Genomic DNA, 16,085 nt, shown 5'->3' on the forward strand with positions numbered 1-16,085 from the left:
TTTGACTCTGCATCCCTAATGCACTGGTACTCACCCTGCTGGCTGCAATTTTGACCTATCATCTGCCTGTTCTTCCTAATAGTCTGATTGCATGCTGCCTTTGCTTTTTTTACCATCCATCCTATCCTGAGTCCCTTCACTCCAGTTGCAATCCCCCTCCCCAACATTTTTAAAAACATGCCTGCAAGAATATTGGTCCTCCTTGGGTTCAGGTGCACTCCATTTCTTTTGTGCAGGTCGTACCTCCCCCAGGAGAGATCTCAATGATCCAAGAACCTGCAGCCCTGCCTCCTGAACCAGCTTCTTAGCCATGCATTAATCTGCCAAATCATCGTGCTTCCACCCTCACTGGTGTGTGGTACAGGCAGCAATCCAGAAATTGCTACCCGGGAGGTCCTGCTTGTCAGCTTTCTGACTAGCTCTCTAAATTCTGTTTTCAGGGCCTTTTTGTTTTTCTTTGCTATGTCATTGGTACCAATATGTACCAAGACATCTGGCTGCTCTCCCTCTCCCTCTAAAATGCTGTGGATGCTATCCAAGACATCCCTGACCCTGGCACCTGGGAGGCAGCATACCATTTGGGTGTCCTGTTCATGTCCACAGAATCTCCTGTCTGTTCCCCTGATTATTGAGTCCCCTATCACTGCTGCTCCCCTCTTCTCCCTCTTCCATTCTGTATCATGGGCCCATGCTCAGTGCCAGTAACCTGGTCTCCGTGGCATTCCCCTCAACCATCAGGCTCTTGAACATCTTCCGATCCTTAAGCACTCACATTGAGATCCATTGAGATGTTCCCACTGCCAATTTTCTCACTTTAAGGACTCTATCTTGTTATTTCATGCTCTCATTATTTATCTCTCTTTATTTATATTGTATTTGCACAGTTTGGTGTTCATTGATCCTGTTTACATTACTGTTCTATACATTTGCTCAGTGTGCTCACAGAAAAGGACTCTCAGGGATGTATGTGGTGACATTTTTGTACTCTGATAACAAATTTTTTTTTAAACTTAGAACTTTTTGAACTTTGGTGTGCAGAAGAGTATCTCTGAATACACACAATGACACTGCTTGTCTATTCAATTAAGTAAAAAGTTAGGGTCAATAGTAATGGCCATAGAACTACCAGATTGTCATGTTAGTGAGGTCAGCAGTCTTAGATGAATAAATTAAGTTCACAACATTAAAATACTAGAAATTTGTAACTATATATACCGTAAATCATATTACAAATAATATTAATGTAGGACCTGTATAAATAGGTGAACGATGTTTGGTATCGGCTTGGTGGGCCTGTTTCCATACTGTATCTCCTTTATTGTGTGTTAATTTTTTTCCCTCTTTTGTAGGTCCAAGATAACTCTCCAGCACAAAAAGCTGGCTTAGAGCCATTCTTTGACTTCATCCTTACCATTGGAAATACTAGACTGGTAAGTCATTTGTGTTGTGTATTTAATATTTAAGTAATATTTGTGTAATCTTACATATATGTTGGTTGATTAAGCACTCTTGTTCATTTAAGTCATTCATTACGGGTTACATGAAACCACAGGACTACTTGCATGCAAAATACCATAAGCAGCAAGTAGAAGTGGTCCTACAACCAACGGATCAGATCTAAGTTCTGTAGTCCTGCCACATCCAGCCATGAATGGTAGTGGACAATCAAACAACTCGCTGGAGGAGGAGGCTCCACAAATATCCCCCATTCTCAATGATAGAGGAGCCCAGCACACCTGTACAAAAGAGGAGGCTGAGGCATTTATAACAATCTTCAGTCAGAGGTGCCGAGTGGATGATTCACCTCGGCCTCCTCCAGAAGTCCCCAGCATCCCAAATGTCAGAATGCAGCCAATCCGATTCACTCCACGTGATACCAAGAAACGGCTGAAAGCACTGGATACTGCAAAGGCTACGGACCCAGACAAAATCCCGGCAATGGTCCTGAAGACTTGTGCTCCAGAACTTGCTGCATCACTAGTCAAGCTGTTCCAGTTGGACTATGGGGTTAATGGATTTGTATCTAAATTTGCCGATAATACGAAGATAGGTGGAGGAGTGGGTAGTGTTATGGAAACAGAAAGCCTGCAGAGAGACTTAGATAGTTTAGGAGAATAGGCAAAGAAGTGGCAAATGAAATACAACGTTGTAAAAAGTATGGCAATGTACTTTGGTGGAAGAAATAAACGGGCAGACTATTACTTAGATGGGGAGAGAATTCAAAATGCAGAGATGCAAAGGAACTTGAGTCCTTGTGCAGGATCCCCTAAGGGTCAACCTCCAGATTGAGTGGTTGTGAAAAAGGCAAATGCAATGTTGGCATTCATTTCTAGAGGTATAGAATATAAGAGCAGGGATGTGATGTTGAGGCTGTATAAGGCACTTGTGAGACCACACTCGGAGTATTGTGTGTAGTTTTGGGCTCCTTATTTAAGAAAGGATATACTGACATTGGAGAGGGGTCAGAGAAGATCCACAAGAATGATTCTAGGAATGAAAGGGTTACTGTATGAGGAATGTCTGGGAGCTCTTGGGCTGTATTCCCTGGAGTTCAGCAGAATGAGGGGGGATCTCATAGAAACATTCCGAATGTTAAAAGGCCTGAACAGATTAGATATGGCAAAGTTATTTTGCATGGTAGGGGAGTCTAGGACAAGAGGGCACAACTTCAGGATTGAAGGACATCCATTTAGAACAGAGGTGCAGAGAAATTACTTTAGTCAGAGGGTGGTAAAGCTGTGGAATTTATTGCCATGAGCGTCTGTGGAGACATTGGGTGCATTTCAGGCAGAGATCGATATGTTCTTGATTAGCCAGGGCATCAAAGGGTATGGGGTGAAGGCAGGGGAGTGGGGATGACTAGAAGAATTGGATCAGCGCATGATTGAATGGCAGAGCAGACTTGATGGGCTGAATGACCTACTTCTACTCCTATATCTTAGTCTTATGGTCTTACAACACCGGCATCTCCCCAGCAATGTGGAAAATTGGCCAGGTATGTCCTGTACACAAGAAACAGGACGAATCCAACCCAGCCAATTGCCGCCTTATCAGTCTACTCTCAATCATCAGCAAAGTAATGGAAGGGGTCATCAGCAGTGCCATTGTGCAGCACCTACTTGGCAGTAACTTGCTTACAGATGCCCAGATGGGTTCCATCAAAGCCACTCGGCTCCTAACCTCATCACCTCCTTGGTCCAAGCATGGATGAAAGAGCTAAATACCAGAGATGAGGTGAGAGTGATAGCCCTCGACATCAAGGCAGCATTTGATTGAGTAGGGCATCAAGGTGTCCTAGCTAAAATGGAGTCAGTGGGAATTAGGGGGAAACCCTCCACTGGTTGGAATCATACCTGGCACAAAGAAAGATGGTTGTGGTGGTTGGAGGTCAATCATCTCATCCTCAGGAATAACTGCAGGAGTTCCTCAGGGAAGTGTCCTAAGACCATTCATCTTCAGCTGCTTTATCAATGACCTTCCTTCCATCATAAGGTCAAAAGTAGGGATGTTCGCTGATGGCTGCACAATGTTCTGCACCATTCGTGACTTCTCAGATAGTGAAGCAGTTCCTGCTCAAATGCAGCAGGACTTGGACAATATTCAGGCTTGGGCTGAGAAGTGGCAAGTAACATCCGAGCCACGCAAGTGCCAGGCAATAACGATCTCCAACAAAAGAGGCTCTAACCATCATCCCTTGACATTCAGTGGCATCACCATCACTGAATCTCCTACTATCAACATCCTGGGGATTACTAATGACAGGAAACTGAACTGGTCTAGCCATATAAACATCGTGGCTACCAGAGCAGGTCAAAGGCTGGGAATTCTGTGGCGTGTAACTCACCTCCTGACTCCCCAAAGCCTGTCCACCATCTACAAGGCTCAGGTCAGGAGTGTGATGGAATACTCGCCACTCACCTGGATGAGTGCAGCTGCACCAACACTCAAGAAGCTTGACACCAGCCAATACAAGGCAGCCCACTTGATTGGTGCCCCTTCCATAATTATTTAATCCCTCCACTATTGATGAACAGTTGCAGCAGTATGTGCTATCTACAAGATGCACTGCAACAACACATCAAAGTTCCTACAGCAGCACCTTCCAGACCCACGACCACTACCATCTAGGACGACGAGAACAGCAGATACCTGGGAACACCACTACTTGGAAATCCCCCTCCAAATCACTCACCGTCCTGACTTGGAAACATATCACCGTTCCTTCATCGTCGCTGGGTCAAAATCATGGAATTCCCTCCCTAACAGCACTGTGGGAGTACCTACACCTCAGGGACTGCAGTGGTTCAAGAAGGGCAACTAAGGATGAGCAATAACTGCTGGTTTTGCTGGCAACACCCACATCCCATAAATGAATTTTTAAAAATGTATAAATAAGTGAGTTGCTTACATCATCACTTAACCATGTGATATGTACACACCTCGTTTAAACACAAAGTTAGACCTGTATTCCTGGACTCCCTTGTCTTTCTTTGAACTAATTCAATGTTTTGATGTTATGAAACATATGAGGTATTTTTTAAATGAATCTGAGACGCTATCAACATGTTGAAGCACAGCAAGATGCTCAAACTTAAAAAAGGGTGGGAACAAAGTTGAGTGGGGAAAAAGAGCAGAAATAGCTGGCTACATTGGAAAGATTGACAAGTTTGATTACACAATGGGTAACTGACTCATGTATGCTGAGCTAATTCAATAATATTTTGAAGCAAATTACATAGCCAGTAAGGAATGAGCACCAATTTTGCTGAGTTCATTGGGTTTAAAAGCATACAGTTTGCTTTGAAGTTTAACTGCTCCAACCAAATGAGCAGATATGTGCTTTGCTGATATTGTGAAAGCAATGCAGGAACATTTAGAACCAAAGCCATTATTGATTTCAGTATGCTTTAGGTTTCATAGGCAGAATCCACAACACGGGGAGTCCATTTCAACGTATGTGGCTGTGTTGAAGAGATTGTCTGAGCATTATCAGTTTGCTAATGGGCTTAACGATGCATGGAGAGATCACTTAGTTTGTGCAATCTTAAAAGAAACCATTCAAAAAACATCTAACTGAAGCACAACTTACATTTAAAAGTGTAGTTGAAATAGCTATTTCAATGGAAACTGCAGACAGAAATGCAACTGGGTTGCAGTCAGGAATGAAAGTGAGCATGAACAAATTGCAACGTCGAAACAAAAACTGGCCTGACCAAATAAATTGTGTTACCTTTGTGGCTGGGTCTCACATACAGCAGACCATTACAGATTTAAAGGTGATACTTGTAGAAAATACAACAAAGTTGGACACATACAAAGAACATTTCAGGCAGACAAAAATCAATGGACTGCACAGGGAAAAGAAAAAGTTAAAGAGTCAAGTTGCAGTTTCAAAACGAGCATAAATATTCATGCTGTTGATGAGAATGCCACAGGACTATGTAGCCTTGAGATTTGCAATGTGAAAACTGGCAATGACCAAGCTATAAGGCTTACATCAGAAGTGAATAGCAAATTATTTAAAATGGAATCAGACATTGTTTCAGTCATTCCACAAGATGAGTTTGAGATGAATTTCAAAGATACTAAACTGAAGCCTGCTGATATCCAACTAAGAACTTTTTCTGGAGAAAATGTAACTCCGTTGGGGATGACATTTACAACTGTGAAATATAACAACCCACAAGCTACATTGAGCTTATATGTGGTAAAAACAGGCAGTTCAGTGTTATTGTGGTGTTATTGTGGTGTTATTGGCTACTGGAGTAAGAGCAAACAAAACAGCTGGTAAGTAGATCCAGTTTAGGCAGATGAGGGAAGGAGGAGAGTGGGAATGATGTCAAAAGTTGGACAGTGATAGTAGAAGTGACAGTGGGCTTTAAGAAAGGTTTAAGAAGAGTTCGGGAACCTTTGGGAGGGGCTGACCGGTTTGAAAACGTAATGGTCCATTAGAGAAATGGAGATTCTGCGGATCAGAATTCGTCTACAAAGTCCGAGAGGCAGCCAGTTTTTTCACCTTATGACTAATGACTAGTGGCTAATGATAATGGATTTGGATAGGACAGGAAGATGGGGCATGGATTATACAGAAGGGAGGTGGGGAGAGTACCAGAGGGTCGAGGTTGTTGGTGATTGGCACATGGAGGTGGTGGGGGAGGGAAGAGAGAGTAATGGGGACCGGGTGGATCAGGAGGAAAGGGAATAGGGACAGAAGGGGAGCAGTTACCAGAAATCTGAAATTTGATGTTCATTATGCCAGATTGGAGACTTTCCAGGTGGAACGTGAGATGTTGTTCCTCTACAAGCTGATAAGGGGCAGAGATCAAATCAACAGTCAGAGGCTTCTTTTCAGCGTGGAAATGGCTAATTCATTTGTTATGTGCTGTGTGATATGATGTGGGCAATCATAGTCTTTCTGTGACCATGATTGTTGCCATTGTCTTCTTCTGGGCAGTATCTTTTCAAGACGGGTGACCCCAGCCATTGTCAACACTCTTGAGAGATTGTCTGTCTGTTGTCAGTGGGCGCATAACCAGGACTTGTGATCTGTATCAGCTGCTCATATGACCATCCACCACCTGCTCCCATGGCTTCATGTGGCCCTGACTTGGGGGGCGAAGCAGGTGCTACACCTTGCCCAAGGGTACTAGCGTAGAACATAGACAGATCCCCACAAGTTTGGTGACGGGAGCAATGGTGCTCAGTGAATTTGTTGCCTAATCTGTGTCCAGTATCGCCAATATTGACCAGACCTCATTGGGAGCACCAGTTGAGTAATTAACATCACGGAATTCATGTGTGAAAGACTGTGTCACCTGGAAGGCAATGAGTTAGGAGGTGTAGGGGCTGGTATTATACCTTTGTGGTTACAGGTGCAGGTGCCTGGAGAGAGAGAGAGAGAGAGAGAGCGAGCGAGAGAGAGAGAGAGATGGGTGAGGAAGGATTAGCAGTGAAGGGAGTCACAGAAGGAGTATATCCCTGTGTAAAGTGGAGAGGGGAGGGGAAGAGGTAGCTGCTGGTAAGATCCTATCATAGATAGCAGAAATTGTGATGACTGTTATGTTAGATATGTAGGCTGGTATGTTTGTAAGTTAGGACCAGGAGCACTCTCCCCTTTTTTTTACCTGGGAGGAGAGAGACAGGGTGAGGGCAGAATTGTGGAAAATAAACAAAATGCGGTTGAAGGCTCCATCAGTGGCATGGGGGGAAGCCATTGATGGAGCCTGAAAAAGGATGTCCTGGTGTAGAAGGCCTTGTGACAAGAACAGATACAATAGAGATAGAGGAACTGAGGATAGGAAATGGCGACCTTGCAAGTAACAGTGTGGGTGGAGGTGGTGGGAGTCACCAAGTTTATAGTAGGTGTTGGTGGGTAATCTGTCTCCTGAAAGGGGAGAAACACCAAGTGAATTTGAGAGCAGGACAGAAGTTGTGAGTGAAGGTGATAAAGTAGAGCTCCATAAAACTAAGGCCCTCTACTGACTTGGCCCCATTACATCGTCTGGTCTTTCAGCAGTAAGGATTTAAGGGTGAGACCCTAGAAAGGGTGAGCCACATTCCTCTTAGTGAGAACCACTTCTCATAGCTGTTAACGAAGAAATTTTACTTTGTTTAACTGACGTACTAACTGTACACCTCATCTTTTAGCTTCTAGGCATTCCGCTAGACATCCTGATTCATACTGCACTGGGTGGCATGGTAGAATAGCTGTTAGTGTTATCGCTTTACAGTGCCAGCGATAACCGATGGCGGTTCGATACCCACCGCTCTTTATAAGGAGTTTGTACATTCTCCCCTTGACTCCATGGGTTTCCTCTGGGTGCTCCAGTTTCCTCCCACATTCCAAAGACATATCGGTCAGTGTTACTTGTGGGCATGCTATGTTGGCATCTGAGGTGTGGTGACACTTGCAGGCTGCCCCCAGCACATTCCTCACTGATTTGATTTGATGCAAATGATGAATTTCACTGTATGTTTCGATGTACGTTTGACAAATAATCTAATCTATCACTGAGGAAAGTCAGTGTGCAATTGCTTAATGAAAACATGGCTAAGCTTCTTTTATTTTCAATTTCCAGAACAAGGATAATGATACTTTTAGGGACCTGCTGAAAGCCAACGCAGAGAAGCCAGTGAAGCTGGAGGTGTACAGCACAAAGGCGGCAAAGGTTCGCGAGGTGGAGGTTGTCCCCAGTAACATGTGGGGTGGGCAGGGTCTGCTGGGAGCCAGCGTGCGCTTCTGCAGTTTTCAAGGCGCACATGAACACATCTGGCATGTACTGGTGAGTACACAGAAAAGTGAACATTACCCTGGTTATCAAATCTACTACAAAGGAAAGAAAACTTTGTGTTATTTTGAGCAATGATTATGTGAGTATTGACTAAGCCAGTACTCTCTCCCATCGAAATTCAGGTTGTCACCGGTCACTCTAACAAACATCTACAGATTGTCGTAGAAAAGTACAGCACAGAAGCAGGCCCTTCGGCCTGTCTAATCCATGCCGAACTATTTAAACTGCCTGTTGTACTGTTGAAAGTAACCTGACTGGTTTCATCATGGTGTGGTGTGGCAGTTTGAATCCACGGCACATATGATGCTGCAGAGAAGAGAAGACTCAGCCCAATACATCATGGGCACATCCCTCCACATCTTTATTAGTATTTAAAGGACATGTCATAAGTACAGAGGAGATGTCAGGGATAAGTTTTTTATGCAGAGAGTGGTGAGTGTGTGGAATGGGCTGCCGGTGGCGGTGCTGTAGGTGGAAACGATAGGGTCTTTTAAGAGACTCTTGGATGGATACATGGGGCTTAGAAAAATAGAGGGCTATGGGTAAGCCTAGGTAGTTCTAAGGTAAGGACATGTTCATCACAGCTTTGTGGGCCAAAGGGCCTGTATTGTGCTGTAGGTTTTCTATGTTTCTGTGCAGCCTCAAATTGGTAACATTTATCATTAGGAATCTCCATTATTTGGGCTGTAGAGTTATACAATACCAGGCTAGTCATATTTGGCTCATAACCTTCTAAACTTTGGAGGAACTCAGTAGGCCAGCCAGCATCTATGGAAGAGAGTAAACAGTCAATATTTCGAGCTGAAGCCCTTTATCAGGACTTCAACCCAAAACATTAACTGTATACTCTTTTCCATTGATGCTGCCTCGCCTGCTCAGTTCCTCCAACATTTTGTGTGTATTGCTTTGCTTCTAGCATCTGCACATTTTCTCTTGTTCTTGACCTTCTAAACATTTCCTATCCATGCACCTGTCAAACTGATTTTTAAAAGTTGTAATTGTATCTTCCTCAACCAGTTCCTTTGGCAGCTGATTCTGCCTAGGTACTAACTTTATGTTTTTTTTTAAAAAGCCCTTTAAGTTTCCTCTCTATACAATATAAGCACCTCTGTACAGTCAGATGACCGTACCTTCTTTTAGTAGCTGCCCTCAAGCACTGCATACAGAAGTCTGAAATCCTGCACCTCCGGGTTCATAAGCAGCTACTTCCCCTCAACCATCTAGTTCTTGAACCAACCAGAAACCCCTAATTTCTGCAGTTTAGCAACACAATGACCATCTTGCACTAAAATCGAGTTCTTTATTTTAATTGTTTTCTTGAATCAGAGCGTAACGTCGGAAATAGGAACAGAAGTAGGCCGTCTGGCCTGTTGAGCCTGTTCCTCCAATCAATAAGATCATGGCTAATCTGGCCGTGTACTCGTCTCCACCTGTCATTTCCCCATAACCCTTAGTTTCCCTACTATACAAAAATCTGTCCAAACTTGTCTTATATATATCTACTGAGGTAGCCCCCCACTGCTACCTTGGGCAGAGAATTCCATAGATTCACCACTCTCTGGGAAAAGCAGTTCCTCCTCATCTCCATCCCAAATCTCCTCTCCTCGAATCTTGAATCTAGTCTCACCTACCAGTAGAAATAACTGTCCTGCCTCTATTTTATCTATTCCTTTCATAATTTTATATGTTTCTATAAGATCTCATCTCACTCTTCTGATTCCAGGGAGCACAGTCCCAGGTGACTCAATGTCTCCTCATAGTCTAACCCCTCATTTCTGGATCATTCCAGTGAACCTCCTCTGCATTGCCTCCAAAGCCTGCATATCCTTCCTCAAGTAAGGAGACCAGAACTGCCCAGTACTCCAGGTGTGGCCTCACCAGTACCCTGTAAGTGCAGCCTAGCCTCCCAGCTCTTAATTCAATTCCTCTAGCAATGAAGGCCAACATCCCATTTGCCTTCTTGATAGCCTACTGCACCTACAAACCAAACTTTTGTGATTCGTGCACAAGCACTCCCAAGTCCTTCTGCATAGCAGCATGCTGCAATTTTTTACCAGTTAAATAATAATCTGCTCTTCCAGTTTTCCTTCCAAAGTGGATGACCTGACGTTTACCAACATTGTACTCCATCTGTCAGGCCCTTGCCCACTCACTCAACTATCTGTATCTCTCTGTAGACTCTCTATATCTTTTGCACAATTTGTTTTTCCACTCAATTTAGTATCATCGGCAAACTTAGATACACTACGCTCGATCCCCTTCTATCAGATCGTTAACATGGGTCATGAACAGTTGTGGGCCCAGCACCGACCCCTGCTGCACACTGTTCACCACTGATTACCAACAGGAGTAACACCCAAGTATCCCAACTCTCTGCTTTCTATCAGTTAACCAATCCTCTATCCATATATTACCCCAACTCTATGCACCCTTATGGATAAATCTTTTATACGGCACCTTATCAAACGCCTTCTGGAAATCCAAGTAAATAACATCCTCCTGTTCCCCTCTATCCACTGCGCTCATTATAGCCTCAAAAAACCCCAGTAAGTTTGTTAAACAGGACCCGCCTTTGCTGAATCTGTGCTGCGTCTGTATGGTACATCCATTTCTTTTCAGATGCATCTTTAATGATAGCTTCAAGCTTTTTTCCAATTACAGATGTTGAACTAACTGGCCTAAAGTTACCTGCCATTTTATATAAATAGTATAATTAGTATTTTTATTTGTGATTGCTACCTGTGTGGTTCTCTGTGCCTGTGATGCCGCTGAAATTAAGTTTTTCCTTGTACTTGTGCATATGAAAATAGCATTGACTTTGACTATCCTGGCGAGGCTTTTTATCTTCCTCTTGAGCTCTACCAAAATTCTGTTGTCGTAATTTTCGCCTCTCATTTGCTTATCAACCCTAGGCTGGTCTGTACTTCAAAATTCAAATTCCCGTAGGTGTGTTCAAATTTCCTTGCCATCATCTACTTCCTCCTGCATCTCCACCCATCTTCCTGAGTATTCTGTGTTCTCCCAATTTGATTTCTTGTGGATCTCTGTCTTGTCCATAAACATTTAAATTTATTAGGAATTTGCTGTGGGATGTTGGTGACGATAGTCAACAATGATAAAGAATTATATAAAATGTAAAGTTAGAGGTTCAAGTACAGAAATAGAATAAAATGTTCATAGGTAACATATATATATATATACACACACACACACACACACACACAATGTAAACAGTGTTATAAGAAGTAATTTAAAATGTTCACAGTACAGTGAAGGATGGAATGGACAGAGGGAGATGGGGTGGGTTGATCAGATTTACTGCTTGGAGGAAGAAACTTTTAAGACAACATTAAGTTTATGTTTTGATAGCTCTACAGCACTATACAGAAGGGAGCTTTTGGAAAAGGCAGTTTGCAGGGTGGGTTGTGTCCGCAGTGATTCTTCCTGCCCACTTGTTTATCCTGGAGTGATGGTAGATTGTAGACAATGATCTTTTCTACTGACCTGACAGTTTGCTGTCGTTTTCATATATTGTGGAAGGATGCTGCACCAAACCAGGTACTAATGGATGATGTGAGAATGCCCTCAATGATGGCAATGTAGAAATGCACCAGTATGTTCTGGGGAATTCCCTGTAGCCTTTCTGCTGCCATGCTCTGATTGTCAAAGAGTGAAACAGAACAAAAACCAACACTGCAACAGTGTTGATGGTCCATGTTAAACTGGTACTGACGCTGGATTGGTCCCAATGCTGCTTCATCTTGTGACCATATTAGGAATGAACTTCAGCTGCATTATCGGTAATATGCGGAGATGGGAATTTCCAAAGAAAATGTGCTCTAATTAATACATGCTTGTGTTTTCTTAGGCATCTGGTTCAGTTCAGTTTGTCTTTGTTTTACTGATTTGTGTTTCTATCTTTTGCTCGGGAAAAATCTGATTAATTGTTCCCCAATAATTTGTATTGCAGTTTCAGGTAATGATATAGCATCTGTCAACAAACACAACGGTCACAAAAGCTGTGCATCATCACTGTTATTTTGCCCTTTCTTGTAGGATATTGAACCGAATTCGCCAGCGGCCCTCGCAGGTCTACTGCCTCACACTGATTACATCGTTGGCGCTGATCAAGTGCTGCAAGAGGTGATGAATCTTAGATATATGTTAATACTGTGTTATACTGAGTTATACTCAGTATTTATACTGAGTTAAATACTGTATGTAATTAGTTTTGCTACAATAAGTGTATGGGACACTGGAAAAATGTTGAATTTCCCCTTGGGGATGAATAAAGTATCTATCTATCTATTAGCACTTGTAGTTGTGGTCCAAGTTTGAGCCAGGCTTATGTTATGATCTCACTTATGTTAAGATCTCACTCAGGTTGGAGAAACAACACCTCATTTTCGATCTGGGTAGTCTCTAACCTGATGGCATGAATCTCGATTTCTATAACCTAGAGTAATTTCTTCTGCCCCCCCTCCCCTTCTCTTTTTCATTCCCCAATCTAGTTCCCCTCTCACCCCTCCTGTTCCCCTCCCTTGCCCCTCACCTCCCTCTGGTGCCCCTCCACCTTCCCTTCTCCCCATGGTCCAATCTCCCCTCCTATCAGATTCCTTCTGTAGCCCTTCCATCTATCCCCTCCCAGGTTCTTACTTCATCCCCCCACCCCACTTTCCCTCTCACCTGGTTTCACCTATCACCTGCCAGCTTGTACTCCCTTCCCCCACATGCTTATTGTAATAGGTATCGTCTTTTCCAGGTGACATCTGACCACCACTATTAATTGCCCTTTTAATTTCAGACCATCTAAATTCAATATCCAGACATGAGTGGGAACATTCTTTTTTCTCGGCAACCTGAGGATTGCTTGCCAAAACTGTTTCTCTATAAGACCTCTCTTGTTTACTTAGATTGGCGAACCATGTACACTGACATATGTTTTTGCTAATAATTCAGATTTTTCAGTCAGTAGCTGCAATCTACTCCCCACCATACAAAACCAATACACATCATGTTTTCTAACACCGCCTGCCGCCCCCCCCCTCCAATGTTTCTTGAGTCATACCTCAAACCTCCCCTACCTGGATATCTTTCCTAATGGTGTATTCTCACTAAGCTGGAGCTCTTCTATACCGTATGAAAAATGAACAGCGTGATTGAGTCAGAGTTGAGGGAGCTTTACTATACACTCAGTGGTCACTTTATTAGGTACATATGTACACCTTATTAATGTAAATATCTAATCAGCTAATCATGTTGCAGCAACTCAATACATAAAAGCATGCAAACATGTTCAAGAGTTACTCAGATCAGATATCAGAATATAAAAAATGTGACCTAAGTGACTATCACCATGGAATAATTGTTGGTTCCAGACAAGTTGGTTGGAGTATCTCAGAAACTGCTGATCTCCTGGGATTTTCACGCACAGCTGTCTCTGTAGTTGGAGAATGGTGTAAAAAGTGGAAAAAAAACATCCAGTGAATGGCAGTTCTGTGGGCAAAAATGTTCTACTATGGGAGAGGGGTCAGGGGAGAATGACCAGACTGGTTCAAGCTGACAGGAATGTGACAGTAACTCAAATAACTGTTGGAAATAACTCAGAAATAATAACTGTGCATTACAAGAGTGTGCGGACGAGCATCTCTGAATGCACAATACATCAAATCGTGAAATGGATGGACTACAGCAGCACGAGACCACAAACATGTGTAATCTATAAATCCATAACATCTAAGGGAAGTCAAATAGTTGGAAGACTTGTAAAGGTATTTAATAACAAGCAGCAAGATTTTACATTTCATCTGTTTGTAGATTTAACTGTTTAACATCTGGTTAGGTGATATTTAGTTTTTGTTTGGAGCCAGAAGGAGGATGGAAGGAAGGAGCACCATCTCCAGTGGCAGTAACTCCAGCAACAACTTTAGTGGCTGGGCATCTGCAGAACAGCATGTGTCCTTTAGCTGATTCAGATGACACAAAGATTGGTGGAATTGTGGGTAGTGTAGTAGGTAGTCATAGGTTACAACAGGATATTGACAAGATGTAGATTGGAAAAGTGTCGATTTATTCACTTTTGAAGGCAGAATACAGAATGAATTGCATGATTGTTAGCAGTGAGGGATAGAGATCTTGGGGTTCATATCCATAGATCTCTCAATGTTGCTGTGCAAGTTGATAGCATGGTTAAGAAGATGTATGGTTTATTGGCCTTCGTTAGTCAGGGGATTGAGCTCAAGAGCCCCAAAGTAATGCTGCAGGTCTCTAAAACTCTGGTTAGACTACACATGGTATATTGTGTTCAGATCTGGTCACCTCATTATAGATTTAGAGATGGTGCAGAGGAGATTTACCAGAATGCTTCCTGGATTAGAAAGCATATCTTAAGAGGACAGGTTGAGAGAGCTCGGGCTTTTCTCTGTGCAGCAAAGGAGGGTGACAGGTGACTTGATAGAGGTATACAAGATAAGAGGCATAGATTGAATGGATAGCCAGAGTTTTTCTCAGGGTGATTGGAGTGAAGTATGGGAAGTCAGAGGTAATTCTTTTACACTATATGGTGGGATATCAGAAGAAAGTTTCTTACACAGGATGGTCAGTGTGTGGAAAACATTGCTGGGGATGATGGTGCAAGCAGATACTATAAAACATAGGAGCAGAATTAGGCCATTCAGCCCATCGAGAATGCTATGCCATTCCATCATGTCTGATCCCAGATGCTATTCAACCCTACACACCTGCCTTTGCACCTTGTCCTTTGATGCCCAGACCAATCTGGAAACTATCAACTTCTACCTTAAATATACCCATGGACTTGTCTGTAGCAGAGCATTCTACAGATTCACTACTCTGTGGCTAAAAAAAAAAAATTCTTCCTTACTTCTGTTCTAAAAGATCACCCCTCAATTTTGAGGCTGTGCCCTCTAGTTCTGGGTACCCCATCATAAGAAACATCCTCTCCAGATCCACCTTATCTAGTCCTTTCAACATTCAGTAGGTTTCAATGAGTCTTCCCCCCCCCCCCCCCACCATTCTTCTAAATTCCAGCGATTGCAGAGTCAAAGCTGTCAAATGCTCCTCATATGGTAACCCCTTTATTCCCAGGATCATCCTTGTGAACCTCCTCTGGACTCTCTCCAATGACAGCACAACCTTTCTGAGGTATGCGGCCCAAGACTGTTGAGAATCCTTCAATTACGGCCTGACTAGTGTCTTATAAAGCCTCAGCATTATCTCTTTGCTTTAATATTCTATTCCCCTTGAAATAAATGCCAACATTACATTTGCCTTCTTTACCGCAGACTCAACTTATAAATTAACTTTCTGAGAGTCTTGTATGAGGACTCCCAAGTCCCTCTGCACTTCTGATGTTTGAACCTTCTCCCCATTTAGATAATAGTCCACACTATTGTTCCTTTTATCAAGGTGCATTATCATACATTTCCCAACACTGAATTCCATCTGCCACTTTTTTGCCCATTCTTCCAATTTGTCTAAGTCCTGCTGTAATCACGTTGCTTCCTCAGCACTACCTTCCCCTCCACCTTTCTTCATGTCATCTGCAATCTTTGCAACAAAACTCTCAATTCCATTATCCAAATCATTGACAATGTGAAAAGTAGCGGTCCAAATGCTGACCCTGAGGAACACCTCTACTCTCTGGCAGCCAACCAGAAAAGGCCCCTTTTATTCCCACTCACTACTTCCTGCCTGTCAGCCATTCCTCTGTCCATGTCAGTATCTTTCTTGTAATGCCATAGGATTTTATCTTGTTAAGCAGCCTCATGTGTG

The 16,085-nt window shown here is 43.0% G+C and overlaps 1 protein-coding gene across 1 annotated transcript in view; it reads left to right on the forward strand.

Moving 5' to 3' along the window:
* LOC132395336 (Golgi reassembly-stacking protein 1-like) overlaps nucleotides 1–16,085 on the forward strand; it is a 53,006-nt gene that overhangs the window by 17,514 nt on the left and 19,407 nt on the right. Inside the window, exons 2-4 of the mRNA XM_059971791.1 lie at nucleotides 1,350–1,430; nucleotides 8,079–8,282; nucleotides 12,348–12,434. Of these exons, the coding sequence (XP_059827774.1) occupies nucleotides 1,350–1,430; nucleotides 8,079–8,282; nucleotides 12,348–12,434 (372 nt within the window). The remainder of the gene's footprint in view (nucleotides 1–1,349; nucleotides 1,431–8,078; nucleotides 8,283–12,347; nucleotides 12,435–16,085) is intronic.

This window comes from Hypanus sabinus, chromosome 6 (genome assembly GCF_030144855.1).
Source record: "Hypanus sabinus isolate sHypSab1 chromosome 6, sHypSab1.hap1, whole genome shotgun sequence".
Classification (NCBI taxonomy): domain Eukaryota; kingdom Metazoa; phylum Chordata; class Chondrichthyes; order Myliobatiformes; family Dasyatidae; genus Hypanus; species Hypanus sabinus.